At 42.8% G+C, this 19,106-nt stretch overlaps 1 protein-coding gene across 5 annotated transcripts; it reads left to right on the top strand.

Moving 5' to 3' along the window:
* The first annotated feature begins 1,691 nt into the window (after nt 1-1,691).
* On the top strand, nt 1,692-18,438 carry LOC134036999 (ATP-dependent 6-phosphofructokinase, platelet type-like). 5 transcript variants are annotated; one of them, XM_062482259.1, is made up of 23 exons: nt 1,693-1,973; nt 4,321-4,394; nt 5,055-5,132; nt 5,561-5,750; nt 6,141-6,306; nt 6,414-6,458; nt 6,584-6,692; nt 7,185-7,280; nt 7,932-8,024; nt 8,208-8,333; nt 9,315-9,379; nt 9,624-9,693; nt 10,998-11,144; nt 11,812-11,882; nt 11,983-12,070; nt 12,654-12,806; nt 14,453-14,605; nt 15,698-15,862; nt 16,628-16,689; nt 17,151-17,262; nt 17,379-17,478; nt 17,607-17,712; nt 18,051-18,438. In XM_062482259.1, the coding sequence occupies exons 1-23, from the start codon at nt 1,883-1,885 to the stop codon at nt 18,202-18,204; spliced, it is 2,514 nt and encodes an 837-aa protein (XP_062338243.1). In that variant the 5' UTR covers nt 1,693-1,882; the 3' UTR covers nt 18,205-18,438. The 5 variants fall into 5 exon arrangements, with proteins under 5 accessions (XP_062338242.1, XP_062338243.1, XP_062338244.1 ...); XM_062482258.1 differs by lacking the exons at nt 7,185-7,280; nt 12,654-12,806 and adding an exon at nt 6,853-6,948 and having other exon boundaries at nt 1,692-1,973; XM_062482260.1 differs by lacking the exons at nt 7,185-7,280; nt 14,453-14,605 and adding an exon at nt 6,853-6,948.
* The last annotated feature ends 668 nt before the right edge of the window (nt 18,439-19,106 follow it).

The following is a 19,106-nucleotide window of genomic DNA, read 5'->3' on the forward strand; positions in this document are numbered from 1 at the left end:
ATATATAGTTTATACAGTTGGAGCATGAGTGAAACTCATCATCTTTCATCAAAGACATATTAGAGCATTTTTACATAAAGTATAAATGTATTTATATCTACAACAAAATGTACGAAACTCTTCACTGAAAGCTACGTGCTCTTGTATCTAGTGTGTGGTTAGAGGTTGACCCCACATAGGCCTGAAACATGATAGGACAACGACTGTGACATGTGCATCCATCCTGTCTGTCACTCATTCAGTATCAGTCTCAGAACTCTCACCACACTGCTTGGGTTTCAGATCGCTTGTGTTGCAACGGAAATATGTGTGAAATAGAAGTCTGGGCTCTCACAGTGGACTTCCTGGGACTAGAACTCCCCCTATGGGTCTAAAAGCATCAGTACATTCATCTGCCACAGTATAATTTGTGTCCAAGGTATGAAGAGTTATATTTATTACAGGGTTTTGGCCCTTAGGCCTATATCTTAAGACATTGACAAGAAATACAAATAATTTTGACTGACAGAAATATCTATGATGTGCATTTATTCTATGATTATGTCATTTTCCTTATTTACAATAATGATATTGTCAGTATGCCACTAGATGTCCCTGCTATCTTAAGAGTCACAGATGGAGAGACATGCATACTGACATGTGACATGTGTTTTAAGTACAAATCAGGCATCAACAGTATTTTGAGTTGCCGAAACTGAATTTACAATTGTTGTATATGAGAGATAATGAATTTAGAGGTAAAAGAAAAGAAAAGAAACAAAAGCTTTGCAAATTGTTTTCTTTCTTATTTTAATTGAGTTTCCTCTGTAAAACTAAATAAATGTCTGAAATAATTTAAAACAAAGATGTACTCATGACAGCAAGTGAGCTGTGTGCCATTTGTGGTCATGTCGTTCCAGGAGCAGTTCTCAGGCTTCCAGCCCCACACCACTCCTCCTCACCACATCGCCCTCAGCCGTGAGCTTGACCTAAAGGCAACTCTATTTTTAGAGTTTCTGCATCACAGCTTCTCCTATCGAGTCGACTTAATACCATAAACACAAATGCTGTGTGCACTTTGATTTATAGATACTGCACTGGTGTGTGAGTTCACAAAAGGAAGATACACCCTAATGTTTTGGCAATTAAAATGTTTAATTATTAGGCTAGTGGTGATGGAAGATGCCCAATGCTTATAATAACCATGCATACAGGTTTCTCTTTGTCAATGACTAAAAAGTATTCCTCCAGGCTAAGGGCCTCTGGTGGAGATGTGCAAACTTTCATGGCGAATAAATCCCATTCTGATTCAGATTCTGAGATCTATATATGAGTCGTCTAACCCATGTTTAATATTGTGGTAGTAGACCATTTTTGTTGTATGGCTTATACAGTATTATCAATAAACATTCGATGCTACAGTAGCAGCAAAGGCTTCATTCAGAAGGGATACGTTGCATAGGGTTAGAAAAAGCAGTTTCCTGGTTAAAGTGCAAATCCATTAAACTTTCTCAGTAGATTAAGTAGGCCTAAAATTATGCACATTATTATCACTTCCTGTTTGTCTCTTGTTGGTACCAACCTCCTCTTTATCTTATGATTGGTCAACATAGCTAAGAGTAAACGTGATGCTGATGTTTATTGGATGATGGAGCTGTCACAACTGAGCTTAAAGCCATCCAATAGGATCGGATAGACCAGCTGGGATGGTGTGGAGTCGTGAGCGGTAGGGACAGGAGTAGAGTTCGGGCACTAGGAAGAGGGGGCGGTGACCATTGCAGCAGTTTACTCTCCTAATAAAAACTAATACTCGAATTACTTATTAACATTCCTTCTACATCTTGTTTCACTTTACAACTAACATTAAGAAGCATTATACTTCGCCTAAGTGTGAGTTGGCAGCATGGCGCAGCCGGACACCAAGAAGTTCTTCGAGAATCTCTCCGGCGCTGGGAAATCCATCGCAGTTCTGACAAGTGGAGGAGATGCCCAAGGTATCATGCCTGTAACAAGTGGATTAGAATGTAGCATGATACAAAATGGATTATGACTGAATAGTACTACTGTATACAGTGACAACATATTCTGATATGCGATGGCAGTAGATTATGGTCGATTTGTTTTATTTTCAACAAGTGTTTTTGAGCACACTTAATGTTTTTAATCAATCTGCAGTTGTCAGCGATACATGTTTTAATATGTTAACACACTGTAATACCTGCATTGCAGTATTTCATCCATTGATTGAATAGATTTTGACGCAGAATTATCAAGGCGCTCAATACCGCATCTCTGCGAAACGGGCTGCATGTTAACATCTCTGCATGCCAACATATAATCACATTCTGCAGATCATCGAGTATCGAGGGTGCGATAAGCTAAACGATTTTCAGATGTTCTCGATTTTGCAAAACTATTGTAGGCCTATATACATAATTATTGTTATATAAGCCTACTGTAGAAATGTGCCTATAATATACACTAGCATGCATTTGCATGGAGATGTTATCTGTATGGCCACGGATAATAAAACAAACCGAAGTTTATATAAGCATTTACGTTTCCTACATTATGTGCGTCAAAGCACGTGTCTTGTAGCATGGCACGGGCAGTGGGTAAAACCATAGGGGAAGACACGCACTTGAATCGTGAGCTGGAGATGTGCGTACGTGAGGAGCGGCAAGTAAAAGCGGGGTTTGCCTCAATGCGTCACTAGAGGGAACGCAATGTCTCTGAACAGCAAGCATGTCGTCGCCTAGTCTAGTAGCCTAGGGTGTGGACTAATGGTGAAATATTGAGCTCCCTATTATCACCAAGGTATAAGTTTCTCTGTACTGCCAGTGCGTGTCCAATACAGCGTTTTTTTAAACGCTATGCACCGCTTGCCTTCCCACAGTTCACCATGCTCGCGGGCGTATCCGACAGGTTAATACAGAGTTGTAGTAAGGTCCTGTGGTAGTCATGGCCAAGCGTGCAGACTTTGGTTCATGTACTCACAATATCGATTGATACCACTTTTACTCACATGATGCAAGAAATTATCCGCTGGCTAGATGTAGCATGATCTTATCTACCCACAAAAGTTCAGCTTTTTTTTGCAGCAGTATTTTTATCTGAGTTCAATGTTACGCAACCGGACGTGAACGCCACTACACTACAGTGTTATGCAGTCTCACAATATTGATCAAAATACCACTTTTACACACATGACGCAAGAATGAACCGCTAGCTAGATGTAGCATGACTTGATAAACTATATAATGGTTCTGGCTCTTTTTAGCAATATACTATTGCTATTACTATTGTGACTATTACGAGTTATAGTTTTGATGTATTTCTTTTTGGTCATGTGCAGAGCATTCTTAATGTGAATATATCACGAAATTCAAGAAAACAGTCATTTGAAACTTTTAAAGCTATACGGAAGTTCCGGGGAATTCCTTTCGTTCTTCACACAACTATACAGTTGTGTGAATACACAACTATACATTTATAAATGTATAAACCCTAAATGGCAGTCCCATTTAAAATGGGACTGCCATTTAGGGTTTGAGGGACACATTTATGTGTGCATCCACCATGAACAAAATATATTGAAATCCATTCCTGTGCAGCCTAGACAAAAGTTTCTGTCATCCAATGAATGCTGCAATTAGTCTCCTAGCAACACTTATTGGCACTAACTAGCAATGACACAATATCTGGGCCACAGTCATTCATTTCCCTGCCAGAAACACAAAGTGCCCTGGTTGGTTATGAAAGCATGCTGAAACCCTTGTTGTGAGCATAATAAGTCTCTCAACCTTGACATTCAATGCATCGTTGAAGCCCTCCCACTGGTCCTGGTGAGGCTGTGAATGGCTGTGTTGTGTGGTGTGCATGAGGCGTAGGAGGGTGTTTGACTCAACATGGTGCAGACCAATGTTGGATCCAGAGGCCTACAGTATTTGCACTGATACTGAAAACAAGAAAGTACTACATCAAACGTTATTCCAGTATATGTTTTATTCCTGTCACCAATGGAGGACTATAAAATGATGTCATGTCATTGATGCTTTTGCACAGTAAAGTGTGTTCTGTGACCATCAATTTGTAGCCGTAGATTCATTAAGTATTAATGGGAAGTACATTGACAGAGAATACGTGGGGTATTAGAAACGTTGCACTCGGCACTACTCAAATGCGGGGGAGAACTGCCCCAGACACTGGGTGGGTTCACTCCCAGCATTCACGGCACTATCACATTTATTTGTACATGCAGTGTGTGTGCGGTGGACATGTTTCGCTCTGTACGCAATGCCTTCCAGTGTCATACCCCTTCTTTCTTATGTTGTTTTACAGGAATGAATGCAGCTGTGCGGGCTGTGGTTCGTATGGGTATCTATGTAGGAGCTAAAGTCTACTTCATTCATGAGGTGAGAAGCCAAGGACAGTTCCCCAGGGGTTGGTACCAGTCTAGACAGTGAGATAAATATGTACTGACATACTGTGTTCTGTGCTTGAGGGTAAATCCTCCCTTAGAACTGGGTTCAGACAGTTCCCTTAAAGGTTCATTTTGATGAGTCCAGCTGTACTTGGAATGTTGTCATGTCATGTCAAACGGTTGTGGGAACAGTTTCCTGTTCTGTTTCAAGGAATATTGTATATTTTTACTCGTAACGCATTTGCAATGTATTCTAGACTCATTTTCTAGCCATTGAATAGGATGATGCTGATGGTAGCTGTGTGAACTGCAAGGGCTGTCAGATAGACCAGAAGTGGGCTATCTGGTTACCACTGTCTCTGTAATTGGATTAGAACAGCCTTTCCTGAGTGCAGTGTCATCCACATGAGTCTTCTATAAACAAAGCCTTGTAAGATGTATTAGTGAACACAATATTTTCTATATAGGGTGAACATTCTTATTGGTAGCTCTATTCAAATATAATGAAACACTGTATTTTAAAAGTGTCAGAACATTTTAATACACATATACAAATGGTTATAACATTTAGTGTTTAACCGGTTCATAAATAGCTAAAATACTTTTATATGAGTAAAAAATGGAAAGTTTCATGTTTTGTTTCTCTGTTCAGGGTTACCAGGGAATGGTGGATGGCGGTGATAACATTGAGGAGGCATCCTGGGAAAGTGTGTCCAGCATGTTACAAGTGGTGAGGAGCCGGACAGTAGAATTACTGAAAGACGGTTTGACCTCAAGCCAAATACTATGTATGAGGTCAACATAATCATCATAAGCTACACATACAGCGTACTGACAAATATTTTTAGCCTCCGATTTCAAAATATGTCAACAACAAGTCAGAGATAAGCTCAGCTGACCCTCCGCCCATGGTCACCAGAGTGGAAGAGTTTGTGTCACTGTTGATATTCATGTTGACAACGACATTTGAGACTTTGACCAGCAAGAATGATGTGGTTGACAACAATAACAAAACAGACACCCACAACATCATAGAAGTAGAGTTAATAATGTGCATTTGTAGAAAAGGATGTCAAATAATAGTTCATGATGATGGCATCAACTCATTCAGATTTATCATACAAAGGTTTCTTTTTGGTGTGTCTACTCATCACCCAGGGTGGCACAGTGATTGGCAGTGCCCGCTGCAAGGAGTTCCGCTGCCATGAGGGGCGCCTGAAGGCAGCCCACCATCTGGTGCAGCGTGGCATCACCAACCTGTGTGTGATTGGAGGAGACGGCAGTCTGACCGGGGCTAACCTCTTCAGGGAGGAGTGGAGCGGCCTATTGGAGGAGCTGATTCAGCAGGGTAGGTTGATCTAGCACGGCTTTGGGCCAACTTTTAATATTGATGCATCTACATATAATGGTAGTTATCCTTAGCCTTTTCTTAAGTGAGCTGTGCTGCATCAGCCACAGTCTAGAAATAAGGGCGTGGAATTGTGGATCATTCTTTGGCTATTTTGATCATGCATTGTGCTTTTTAGCAAATCGCCCAAAAATAATTCACAGAACTGATCTGGTTGGTGCATTAGACAGTGCTGTCAAGTACAGAACAGACCTTTTCTTTTTCTTCATCGGAACTTCCATTTACATCTGCTCCTGCAACATCTGCTCTTTTTGGGGTCACTCAGGAGCATCAGTCTTATGTTTTGCCTCAGTGGGTTTGTGATGCATTCTGGGATTTGTATTTCTCTAGGAACGATTGATGAGGAAGCTGCCCAAACCCACTCTGAGCTGCACATTGTGGGGATGGTGGGCTCCATCGATAATGACTTCTGTGGCACCGACATGACCATCGGGACAGACTCTGCCCTGCACAGAATCATTGAGGTGGTGGATGCCATCATGACCACTGCACAGAGGTAGCAACATGGGCTATTTTAATGGTACAATGCTAAATTTAGAAGGATTGTCACTAAGATGTAGATTTTCACTGACTGACATTTCAAACATCTTTGTTTTCTTTCAGCCACCAGAGGACATTTGTGCTGGAGGTCATGGGCAGGCATTGTGGGTAGGATGTCATTGTATACTTTTTTATTTATATCAGTATGCACTGTAATAGAAAATAGCAATGCTAAATTCACACTGTGTGTGCACGCGTGTATTATGTATGTATGTGTGTGTGTGTGTGTGTAGGTACTTGGCTCTGGTGAGTGCTCTGGCGTGTGGGGCTGACTGGGTGCTGATCCCTGAGATGCCTCCTGGGGATGGATGGGAGGACCAGATGTGCCAGAAACTGTCTGAGGTAACACACACACACACACACACACACACACACACACACACACACACACACACACATACACACACACACACACGTAAATACACATGCACAGTAATATAATTACCATTGCCATTCTAGCCATAGTAGACGTAGATGTTACAGTATGTTTGTCATTGCTCAGAGTCGTTCCAGGGGTTCAAGGCTGAATATTATCATAGTGGCAGAAGGAGCCATTGACAGGCATGGAAATGCTATTACCTCAAATGTTGTCAAGGATGTGAGTACTGTAAATAGAACCTGGAACCAAGGGGGAAACAAAAGCAGTCCCTTGCTGCAGGAATAGCTTAATGCTCATCCAATACAATCTCAAAAGAGATGTGGTCAAATGGGCTATTTCTCCATACAGTAGCCTGTAGCTATTCCTCCAGGACTGGGTCCCAGCTTTTGGAAAGCCAAATGCAAGACGTTTTCTGTCATGTTCTGTAAATATTTGCCTTCTTTGTATTTCTGTAGAATCGTGCAGATAAGAAAAGACTGAATATCATAATCGTAGCTGAGGGGGCGATAGATTCTTACAACAAGCCAATAACTACCGACTATATCAAGGATGTAAGTACGGTGGAGTCACAAGTTTTTCTTCTGACTGTCCTGTGCTGAGTCTTCTCTGTGCTGTGGAACCTCAATCGTTGCCCATTTTTCATTTTCCATTCGTCACAACCATTCCATATTTCTACCTGCTACTTTATTTTCCACGCTGCGTACCCTTGCTTCACACAGTGTTAAAACATTTCCTTTCACCAAGAAATTTGTCTCCACGGAAGCACTGGCCACCATTTATTTGTCACTTCTTCCTCTCAGGCATTTTCCTAGTGGTGTGAACTCTTTCTCCCTGCCTACCTTGTCCATCCTTATAACACAGTGAGTTTTACACTTGTTACCGTCAGAGAAGAACCAGGCGGAGGTGTTAGATTCTCGCTGACGTGGCAGGAAACGTGTTGCATGTGCTTGTTCATTCCCCTTCGTTTCATCACTAAAAGCATGTAATTAGCACTGTATGCTTTTCCCTGTTTAAACAAATTATGTATTTGTATATTATTTGCATGTTTGGACGGCTGGCAATATGTACCATCACAGTAGTAGTTACAGCTAGAAAATAGAATACCTAATAAAAAAAGAAAGTTTGTACACTTCCTATGTTTGATTAAATCTGGGATTGTCCTAAAAATAGCATACCATTTATGTACCTCTTTCCTTTCTTAGCTTGTTGTAAAGTGTCTGGGCTTCGATACCCGAGTCACCATCCTGGGCCATGTCCAAAGAGGAGGAACCCCTTCTGCCTTTGACAGAATCCTGGTAGGTGGACTTTGTTATCGACGATACGTTAGTGGTACAGTATGTTGCACACAAAATGTAATTGATCTCTAATATCATAGTGAAGATCAACTTGATCGCTTTAAATGATACCAAAATAAATATGCCTACGTAAACTCCTCCGCAATTCCCATGTAAACATGGATGACCCTTGACCCTGTGTAGGCCAGTCGTATGGGCGTGGAGGCTGTCCTGGCCCTGCTGGAGGCCTCTCCCACCACCCCCGCCTGTGTGGTCTCTCTGTGTGGGAACCAAGCTGTTCGCCTGCCCCTCATGGAGTGTGTTCAGATGGTGAGTGCTTAGTTCATGGGTAAAACCTGCCGTCAACCTGCCTATACTTGACTGTCACACATGAGCCAGGTTCAGATCCTGATAGCCAGGTCTCGAGGGCTGCATTCATGTGGTTGAGTGTTGTAAGCGTGTCCCTCTTGGAATGTGTTCAGATGATACACTAAGTGCAGTGGGCCTTCCATTTAAGGCCATGGCACCTTGCCAACTGCAACTGCTGGAACTGGCCAACCAAAATGACATGAATACGTGCAGCACTATGTGTAGTATGGATAGATAGAAGATAGATATCACTGGGCATGACTCAGCTAGCAACAGCAAAACACGAATTTTAAGCGTGTTCTGATGGACAACGTGGTCCTAGTATGTTTGGTTTCATGTTTTTGCTATGAGTAAGTGTGTTTACATACCATCTACTGGGATCTGCAGTAGGAAGTACACAGTACTTTGCTGTACTGTGTACATGCTTACATTTACATTTAGTCATTTAGCAGACGCTCTTATCCAGAGCGACTTACAGTAAGTACAGGGACATTCCCCCGAGGCAAGTAGGGTGAAGTGCCTTTCCCAAGGACACAACGTCAGTTGGCATGACCGGGAATCGAACTGGCAACCTTCGGATTACTAGCCCAATTCCCTCACCGCTCAGCCACCTGACTCCCCTGCTTGTCTGGGACCAGAACAATGGCACTGGTTGAGTGTACTGTATGTATTGTAGTCAGTCTTTCACTCACTGTTACCACCATATCTTTGGTTCCAGTCAGTCTAGTGAAAGAGGAGGGCCTAACAAATACATTTACCATTTTAGTGGTGTGTTTCTCAGAGTGACACAGCTTTCAATACAAAAAGTTATATTTATTACAACACCCTTTTACGTTTGAATAACTGTGCAGGGATACAGTGTGCTGTTTGTGTCAAGACTCTTAAATAACTGGTGATGGTATTTAACAAGAGAAAAAAAAATATCTTGATTTTTTTTATTAGACCCAAGAAGTTCAGAAAGCCATGGATGAGAAGAAGTTTGAGGAAGCTGTTAGACTGCGTGGCAGGTATGTTATTATATAGGAAATATACATTGTCTGACATCAAGCATAGTGAATTTCATAAATGTTCTAAAACATCTGTGTCTGCTCAGCTTCCTGTTGTCTGTTTGCAAACAGTGTAAAGATGTTTTACTGGGCTCTGATTGATCTGTCCCTGGTCTTTAAAACAATTTGGCTAATAGCCAGTCATTGAGCTGTCAACCATTTTAGATTGAACTATAAATAAACAACAGCGTGTTCTCATTTGCAGGAGCTTTGAAAACAACTTAAACACATACAAGCTTCTGTCTTACCGGAAAGCAGACTCTGAACTTCCAAATGTGAGTGTTCTACTCTCAAACCCCCAAACGCTGTTACTGTGTATTTCATCATACTTCTACCAGTCAATTTGACGTTTGTCCTATTTTTTGTGTCTTTCCAGCAATTTTTGTGCATTAGGATAAGGTATTTATTGTGCAGGTGCATTATGGGTTGTGTAGTTTTGTGTGTGACATTAACTGTATGTTTATGTAATGTATGTATATGTCTGGAGGGGAAGGAGGAGGAGGAATCTCTGGATGATGTACGTGGCCTGTAGTAGTCAAAGCCCTGCTAAGTGCTCGTAATGAGCTTGAGTTTGTAGACCATAGCTTTCCTGCTAGCAACGTATACATTTATATCTATAAAAAATAAATATTTACCAATCTGTAAGACCTTATAACCAACGTGTACTAACAGTGCCACAAACTGACAGAAGTCAATGCCTGTTCCTAGAGCCTTCCCTGCATATATTTCAGTGTCTATGCTTAGCAAAAGTAAACAAGTGTATTCTTGCTGTACTTGTAGACATGATCTGCTTTGTCATCATCCAGACTCAGGTGCCCTGTTGTAGAGGCTGCTGCTCTTTGACCTGTGACACTGCTCACTGATTAAACACTGTTAGGTCAATGCAAGAGATTACTTTGAGATTACCGGTAGTCCACATGCCTTGGTTCACTAAACCCAGGGAATCTTCCTATGATCCCGCTGTGGTCAAGAACCTTTAAAGGGGTGATGAGTCACTGATTGCCGAATTCCACTTCTGATCAATTGTTTTATTAATATACTTGATCAGCGGTGGAATTAATGCTCCCTGGTGAAGGCAGTGTGGTGGTGAGCCAAAGGTCAAGAGTTCACATCTTGCTTGAAAGCACTGAGAGACTGGAGGGGTGGTTTCACCTGTCAGGTTTGGTGCAGCATCATAGCAGCATCATAGCAGCATGTGGCTATGCAGCATTATCCATGCATGCTGCTCCGCCTGTTCTGCTCCCTGGCAGCGCCCTCGTTTGGCCCTGAGACAGGACACCGTGTGCTGTTCATCTGTAGTTGGGGGTAGCTTTGGGCAATCCAAAACAATGTGCAGTGTTTCAAGTTACTTCTACAGTATGTCGGTTCATGGATATTTAAATATAGTAGCTAGGCTTCTGGAGATCTAAGTAGGACAGACAGATGTAGGCATGGTGGTAATGTCATCCGCCAAAGGGCAAGTTCAAGCTTTTACTATAACACAACTGTAAAATCCCCAGTTGGGGAAGGCTTAGGTCTTGGTTGTGGACAGACCTTAAGTGTGTGGGTGTGTTTGTGTTCATGTGTGTGTGAACTCCAGAGCACCTTCAATGTGGCAGTGCTGAACGTGGGCGCCCCCGCTGCCGGCATGAACGCTGCCGTTCGCTCCGCCGTGCGAGTAGGCATCACCGAGGGCCACAAGATGTTCGCCGTCAACGATGGCTTCGAAGGCTTCTACAAGGGACAGGTACTCGGCTGGGTTGGAGAAATGCCTCACATTTCGATTGACATTGCATGTCACATTTAAATCACCACAGTACTATAACACCAACTGAAACTCATGACATCTTATAATATAGTAATCTAGTTTACACTGACCTTGCAACACCTCACTGGTGCTGAGTGCTGGCTGGCATGCAGGAGTACTGGCTGTTGGCACTTCTACTGGTGTACTCTACACATACCCTGTTCCATAGATAAAACAGTGTGTGCAGATAAACAGCAGTGCTTACTGTAAGCCAATTACTCTCACCCCTACTCACTCCTTCCCTGCCAAAGCACAGCATGCACACCAACACACACAACCCTGCCACTAGTGCTGCCTGGTTTTACCCAGTGATACCTCAGGCACTAACCTGGAAAACCAACACTATCTAGCCACCCAGTTAACAATAACACAGTGCCCTACAGCACAAGGTACCAGGGCAGAATGTAGCTACGGTACTGCTCTGAATAATCTGCTTTATGTGGAACAATAATGTAGTCGAGCAGCCTACGCGTCTAATACATTTGGTTGCTTTGTGCCTCCTGAGAATGACTAGTGAACACGTCATTTTGTGACTAGCCAACCATGTTTGATTTGAGTAAATTGACCAACATTTACTTAGCTAGTTCGGTGTTCTGTGTCTTTCTAGATTAAGGAGATTAAATGGGGAGACGTAGGCGGCTGGACCGGCCAAGGAGGATCCATACTCGGGACAAAAAGGTTCAGTTTTATTCCTCATTTGTGTTACAAATAATGCAAGATCAAACACATGTCAAACACATTAACAGAGTGAGGTGAATTATTCAATTTCTTATTCCAGAACCCTTCCAGCAAAGCATACTGAGAAGATTGCTGAGCAAATGAGGATACATAATATCAACGCGCTACTCGTCATTGGTGGATTTGAGGTACATGCAGCACAATTCAGTATTCAATGTATTCATTCTAAATACTAGAATAGTGTACATTTACCAGACAGTATTGCTAGTAAAGTATAAAATAAGTATAAAATATATTTGTTTGTAATATTGGTAATATTTAAGGGTTAAAGTATTATCATTATGTTTAGCCTTTGCATATTCCTGAAAAGTAAAGAATACAATTACAGTTGCTGTATTAATGTATTGAACATGGTGTTCATGCAAATCATCAGTCATTTAGTCTCTAGTCTAATCTCCATATTTGAATGTAAAACCATGATATATTGATTTCAATGTAGCTAGTGATCATTCACCATTACAGTGTATCTATATGTACTTGAACCATACCTTGTCCACAACTCACAGCACCCTACAGGCTCTCTGCCAGTGTTGTGTCCACCATCCTCCCAGTCTGTCTGTCTGTGGAAGAACTGTGTGGTACAGTACTTCCTGTCTGTGTCTCACCGTCCGTCGTGATAGGCCTGGCTCCCTCACCCTGGCTCCGCCCACCCTGTCCATGTCTTTTATCTCCGATGCCCCTCCCTCTAAAGGCTGGGCTCTGCCATTGCAGGCCTATCTGGGACTGATGGAGCTGTCTGCAGCCAGGGAGAAATACAATGAGTTCTGTGTCCCTATGGTCATGGTGCCGGCCACAGTCTCCAACAATATACCTGGCTCTGACCTCAGCATTGGCGCAGACACGGCTCTGAATGCCATTACTGACGTAAGTCTGGCTGGAACACACAGCCGGGGTATGTGTGTGTGTGTGTGTGTGCATACTTTATATGCATACCCACCAGCACCCGATTACATTTGGGAATATCATTAATAGTATCTCATTCTGACATTTACCAGCAAAAAGAGCCACATTGACATCATCATTATGTAACAGTAAATGTAGCAGATCACACTCCCAGAAAAGCACAGCAATTGGTTTCAACACAGCAAGCGATTTTAAAATCTTTGAGAGAGCTAGTCTTTAGTGTGCACATTATGGTGCTTGCATAATTTTGTGATACAGTCCCCTCAGATCAACTGACATGTTATTATTGCAGCCAACTCCACTTCTTGGAAAAGGCATCTGCAAAAAAGAACTCTGCGTGTCATACGATATATCAGGTTTACATGATGTCATTCCTACTGTAAGACCACTGTGATGGATGAGGTCAGGGCGTGTTAGAACTTGCTGGTGAATGTCAGACAGGTGCTCAGTGAGCCCAGGTAAGTGATGGTGGTAGGTAGGTGAGTAGGCAGGTAGGGGCATGCTCTCCAGTGACGTCAGCGTGGCATGTGTGGCCCTTAGCGCGGTGCTCTCTGCACCTCACTATGTTTGGCTGGTAAACACCAGGTGAGTGGGATCCTGGTCTGGTTCAACACAGCATGACACCACAACACCCACTCCTGTTCTGTCCTGACAGCATCTGTCTAGTCGGATGGACCGTTTGCAAGTCGCACGCAGGGTAAGAACAGGAAGTCGCATTGCAAGGACGTTTGTTCAGATTATTATTATTGACATCAGACCATTTGGGATTTTTTCTGGATTTTTCCTTGCACTCATCTGAGATTCTCATCTCATTATCATAATCACCTGCACCTCATTAATATGGGTTTTCATTAGATTCTCACCAAGTGCAGCGTGTCTAATCCATTTGAGCAGTCACACGATTCAGTTGAATAAGGAGGATTGCGAGAGTCTATCACCATGTTTCAAAAAAATACAAGATTGCGAGTCATAGTTAACAATCATTTGTGTTTGCTTGAACCAGGCCAGACCCCTCCATCTTGTTCTTTTCTCCCGTGCGTCTGCATGTGAATGTGGACCTGACTAATCTCCAGCATCTTTCAACCCGTGCCTCTCTGTGTCCGACGTCGTCAGCCCAGTGTGCAGTGTCATGGCGCCGTGCCGGCTTGACTCCTCTTGTCCTGTCACCATCGGAGTATATCTGTCACGTCAGTATCACTATTTGTCAGCCAGGGTGACCCCGTCCTGCCCCCCCTGTCTCCTTTCAGCCAATGGGAAGCCAACAACCCTATCACGCGGAGAGAGCCACCCTCAGGATGCACACATACACTACAGAGGAATTTCAAGTCTTCCTACATTACTCACATCCTGTCTCCCTTGCTTCTCGGGCTCTCCCAAACAAGGGAAAGAACGAAGCGACTCGAGATCCTCTCCTCCAGTTCATTTTGAGAAGGAGGCGAGGAAAGAGGAGCCAAGGAGACAGGGCACAAGCAATTGGAAGACTATTGAGATTCAACCCTACATGTTATAGTGTGGGTCAACGACAGTATATGAACATGTAGCAGTGAGTGAGGGTCTTGTTTTGTAGCGCCCCCTGGTGGTCTAACACATTGTTGCCGCCACCTCAGGCCTTTGAGTGTCTGCTGCAGCTCTATGAGGCCCGGGCCAGCCACCAGGAGTTTTGCATCCCGATGTGTATGCTGCCCGCCACCATTAGTAACAATGTACCAGGCACCGATCTGAGTATCGGGGCTGACACCTCGCTCAATGCCATCGTGGAGGTAAGGTACAGTAGGACCCTGGGAGGTTTGGACGAGTGTGAAAGACTGTTATAGTGTAGTTCTAACATGAGTAACAGTATAGAAGTGTAGATTGATCCGTCAGAAGCCATAGCATAAATACTAATTTGTTGCAATATATTTACGTTGTAGTTCATTAACATAATCTGTGTTTTTACTATTTTGGTCTATCTTAATCAGTTTCATTAGTTCTGTTTTATTGTGCTGAAGTTTAATGTAGTCGGCCTACTCAATCATTAGTGATCAATATGTATGATGATGTGGCTTTGTTTAGATTAAGTGGAGAAATATTGTACTGCAAGTCAGATAGTTATAGAAAAAAGTTTGGTTTCGTAAACAAAATCAGAGAAATAATTTTTTTTGACTGATTTATGAGCATTTCCCCCAGCCAACATTGATAACCCATAGTGGAAAAGAAGAATGCCCAAATTAATACATAAAACTACAAGGACTTTTCAACAATATATAGAGGTTTCTCACAACACTCTTATGAAATAAAGTCTACTCAGTAAATCACAGTGCACATAGACCATGCATGTCCTACCTATTGAGTAAAACTATATAGACTTGAATTGACTTGTATTTCTGGCTTTGTGTTTTGGAAGAAGCCATAGTGTACCCCTCCCGTTTCTGCTGCTTGGTAAACGCTGTGATGCTGTTATGTGTTGCGCTATTATGAATTGTGACTCAGCATGTATACAGTTACTGTGTCAGCATGCCTATAACCAGGTTTAGCTAACCCAAAAACGTGTTTGTATCTGCATGGCAATTATGATAGGAAAACCTGATTGTCTCTCTTATGAATAACAATTTGTATGTGTGTGTGTGTGTGTGTTTGCAAACCCATGTGAATACATTTCATGTGTATGTTTGTGTGTATGGCTCCATATTATGTCCATGTGTGTGTGTGAATGTGTGGATGTATGTGCCTATGTGTGGATGTATGCAAATGTGTGTGTGTATACCTATACGTGTGTGTGTGTGTATACCTATACGTGTGTGTGTGTGTACCTATACGTGTGTGTGTATACCTATATGTGTGTGTGTGTACCTATACGTGTGAATGTGTGACAGACCTGTGACCGCATCAAGCAGTCAGCCAGTGGGACCAAGCGCCGTGTGTTCATCATTGAGACCATGGGCGGCTACTGTGGCTACCTGGCCAGTGTGGGGGGGCTGGCGGCAGGGGCGGACGCTGTCTACATTTATGAGGAGCCCTTCGACATCAGAGACCTGCAGGTCAGAGAGAGCCTTTTTTATGTATGGTTTTTATATGGTATTTAATCAAATACATTTATGAACATAACACTACTTGCTACACCGTCTGTCACGCTCAACCATCAGCAGATATTTATTTCTGGAGTGTGCATGTGACCCAGATTACACTGTGCTGATATTAATAGCCATAGAGCATTATCATTCCAGTAGGTGATAAGCTGTTGTCAACTTCAGTTCTGTTGGATCGACTGGAGAAAAACATGACAAGAGTAGTGTTGTCAAGTGTCAGTCTGCAGTCCTTGGTTGGGTTGCAGCTGGTTGGGGAAGATTATTATTTTCAGTGCATTAACTAATAAGAACGTTTTACTTGGAACAGAGATTGACCTTTGTCTTACCGGAATGCATAATAGAAAATATATTTCATATTGAGTCCATTCAAATGTCCAATCGTCACATTTACTGTTATGCAATGTGACATGCAATGTGGGAAATTGTCAGGAATCTAAAACTGATGATAGGGTTAGTGTTACTTAGCGGTCAAACTTGTTCAATCAAATTATTGCTCACATATTTGGAAAAAATTATTAAATAAAAGATTTTCAAAAAACGAATAGGCAGCAAACAGTGCCCCATGCTGGTTGACAGGGTACATTACACTGCCCTTCTCACAGGAGAGTGGTGAATGACATTCTGCAGTCTCCTGTTCTGTAGGGTGCAGACAGAGGAGAAAGCGCCCAGGCTAGTTTGACAGGAGCTCATGTGATGTTTTTTGCTTTCATGCCTCAGTCCAACGTTGAGCACTTGACGGAGAAAATGAAGACCAGCATTCAGAGGGGCTTGGTGCTGAGGTGAGACTCACAGTAGTCAACAAGAGCTGCTGTCTCGTAATCTCCACTGTACGTACATAGTGTTAAAGAGAAAAGGATACATGTAATGGCATGATAACTGCATAGCATCCGCCGTTGCTTTGCGTGAAAGGAATTATTTTGTCGTGAATGTTTACGCGATCACAGTGGGGATCTCCACAAAGATGCATGGATGCCTGGAAAGAGCGATCTTTGCGAACACATCTTTGGAAGATACAGAGGGAAGATTTGACTTTACTAGACTACAGAACGTGCTGGCCTATTTTATCAAGCAGCAGTGTCTCCCAGTGCTTTGTTTTGAGGGCATTACATCATTACGCAATGACTGTTTAGATGCAGTCTGAACGATGGGTTCATGTTAGGTGACCCGCTGTATGGAGCTTGTTAAAGTAAGGGGTTAAGCAGTTGCAGTGAGTGACTGGAGAGTGCGGCTGCTTCCACAGGAACGAGAACTGCAATGAGAACTTCACCACAGACTTCATCTACCAGCTGTACTCGGAGGAGGGGAGAGGCGTGTTCGACTGCAGGAAGAACGTGCTCGGACACATGCAGCAGGTCTGGTTATCAAGCACACACATACAAGCTGACAGACAAACAGGCCAACTGAACAATACAGAATTGGCTGAATTGCACTTTGCATTTGGTCACCATTTATTTGATTATTTCCAAAGGGAGGTGCACCCTCTCCATTTGACAGGAACTTTGGAACTAAGATTGCAGCGAAAGCCATACAGTGGATCTCGAGAAAGCTCAAGGAGTCCTATCAAGAAGGTAAATACAAAGAATGTAAACAGTATGATTCCCAACATTTCTGATGCATTTCCATCCACAGTATGTGTCTAACACAGACCAGGTGGTGTGTTGAGGCGTATGCATGACTGTCGGTCGTGTCCACGCAGGGAAGGTGTTCACTAACTCAGAGGACACGGCCTGCCTGCTGGGCATGCGGCGCAGAGCCATGGTCTTCCAGCCTGTGGTGCAGCTCAGAGATGAGACAGACTTTGTGTAAGACTACTTACCCTATTCAGCTCGTCGTTTACATCTGCTTACAACCTCATGAAAATGCTCACATTCGTTTTGTGTCCATCAGTAAGAAGAGTCATACCTGCTGCATGTTTTAATTTCTGAATAGCGCAGGACATTTATCATGTGACGTTTTTAAATGAACAGACTGCTTCTTGTATTACTCCCAAAATAGTATCAGAACTATGCATTTCTGATCCTTTAATTTGGGCACTATTTGGAAGTTGCTTTGGATAAAAACATGCTAAATGCATACAATGTAAATGTTCCTCCAGGAATGGGGCACACAATTTAGAGTTTGTGTGTGTGTGTGTGTGTAGCCACAGGATCCCTAAGGAGCAGTGGTGGCTGAAGCTGCGTCCTCTGATGAAGATCCTGGCCAAGTACAAGACCAGCTACGACGTCTCAGACTCTGGCCAGCTGGAACATGTGACCCGCATCCGTCCCAAAGAGAGCGACACCTCCGCCATCTAAACCAGATCCAGGCCACAGCCAGTACCAGGCCACAACCAGGACCAGGCCACGACCAGGACCAGACCAACCCTAACCTTGATGGAAGTCCCAGAGTGTGGGTTAATGAGTTAGCCAGATTGCAAATTTTCCAAAGTAGCTAGAAATATTGCACTAGTAGTACATTAAGGAAGATCATTGGGTATTTGACTGTTACCTACCTACACCTACAACAACCTGCATTCTAGCTTTCCAAAAGGAATAATCTATCAAGCTGTATTGAATAGTTTTATAAAAGTTGTCTGGCTAACTTAGCAGTCCTCCTTTGTGGAACCCCCCCCCCCCCCAAAAAAAAAGGCTTGTTTTAGAGAGAGGAGTTGGCTCAATCAGTGTATCTTCTAGTGCTTTCTGTCCCACAGTGATGTGCTCCCAAAAGCTGCTTATAGGAACACCAGTGTTAAGAAGTTTACTATGGACATAACACCCTGTCCCTACGCTGGTGAAAATCTAAATGACTTGATATGTAAGGCAGGAGATTCCAACTAAACTCAGAAAGCTAGGGCTCCTGTTTTCCCCTATCTTCTTACAGAATACTTGTCTGTTTCGATATGCTTCCAGTAGGGGCTTGCTCTTGTTCTACCATGACATTTTCTCCTTTTGGCTATATCTCTGCCATGATCAGAAGGGAAGGCTAGCTGTGTGTCTCCAGTCACTTGTGTGTGTGTGCTGTGATGTCACTTGTTGCTATTTGTGTCAAACATGGGCTTATATGTGGCATTCACCAGTAAAGTATACTAGATAGGTTCATTTGAGGACAATGCATTTGTGAACCCTATTATGCAATATAACCTTGTTTTAATGTGTTGACTGCAGTGAGTGTTCTCCCAAAAGATATTAAATAATATTTATTGTGATGATAATTTGGA

This window comes from Osmerus eperlanus, chromosome 16 (assembly GCF_963692335.1).
Source record: "Osmerus eperlanus chromosome 16, fOsmEpe2.1, whole genome shotgun sequence".
NCBI classification, from domain to species: domain Eukaryota; kingdom Metazoa; phylum Chordata; class Actinopteri; order Osmeriformes; family Osmeridae; genus Osmerus; species Osmerus eperlanus.

Coding starts and splice junctions, on each gene's coding strand:
- LOC134036999 (XM_062482259.1), top strand. CDS start 1,883: ATGGCGCAGCCGGACACCAAGAAGTTCTTCGAGAATCTCTCCGGCGCT. Junction 1,974..4,320: donor AAGTGGAGGAGATGCCCAAG/GTATCATGCCTG, acceptor GTTGTTTTACAG/GAATGAATGCAGCTGTGCGG. Junction 9,694..10,997: donor CAGACTCTGAACTTCCAAAT/GTGAGTGTTCTA, acceptor TGTGAACTCCAG/AGCACCTTCAATGTGGCAGT.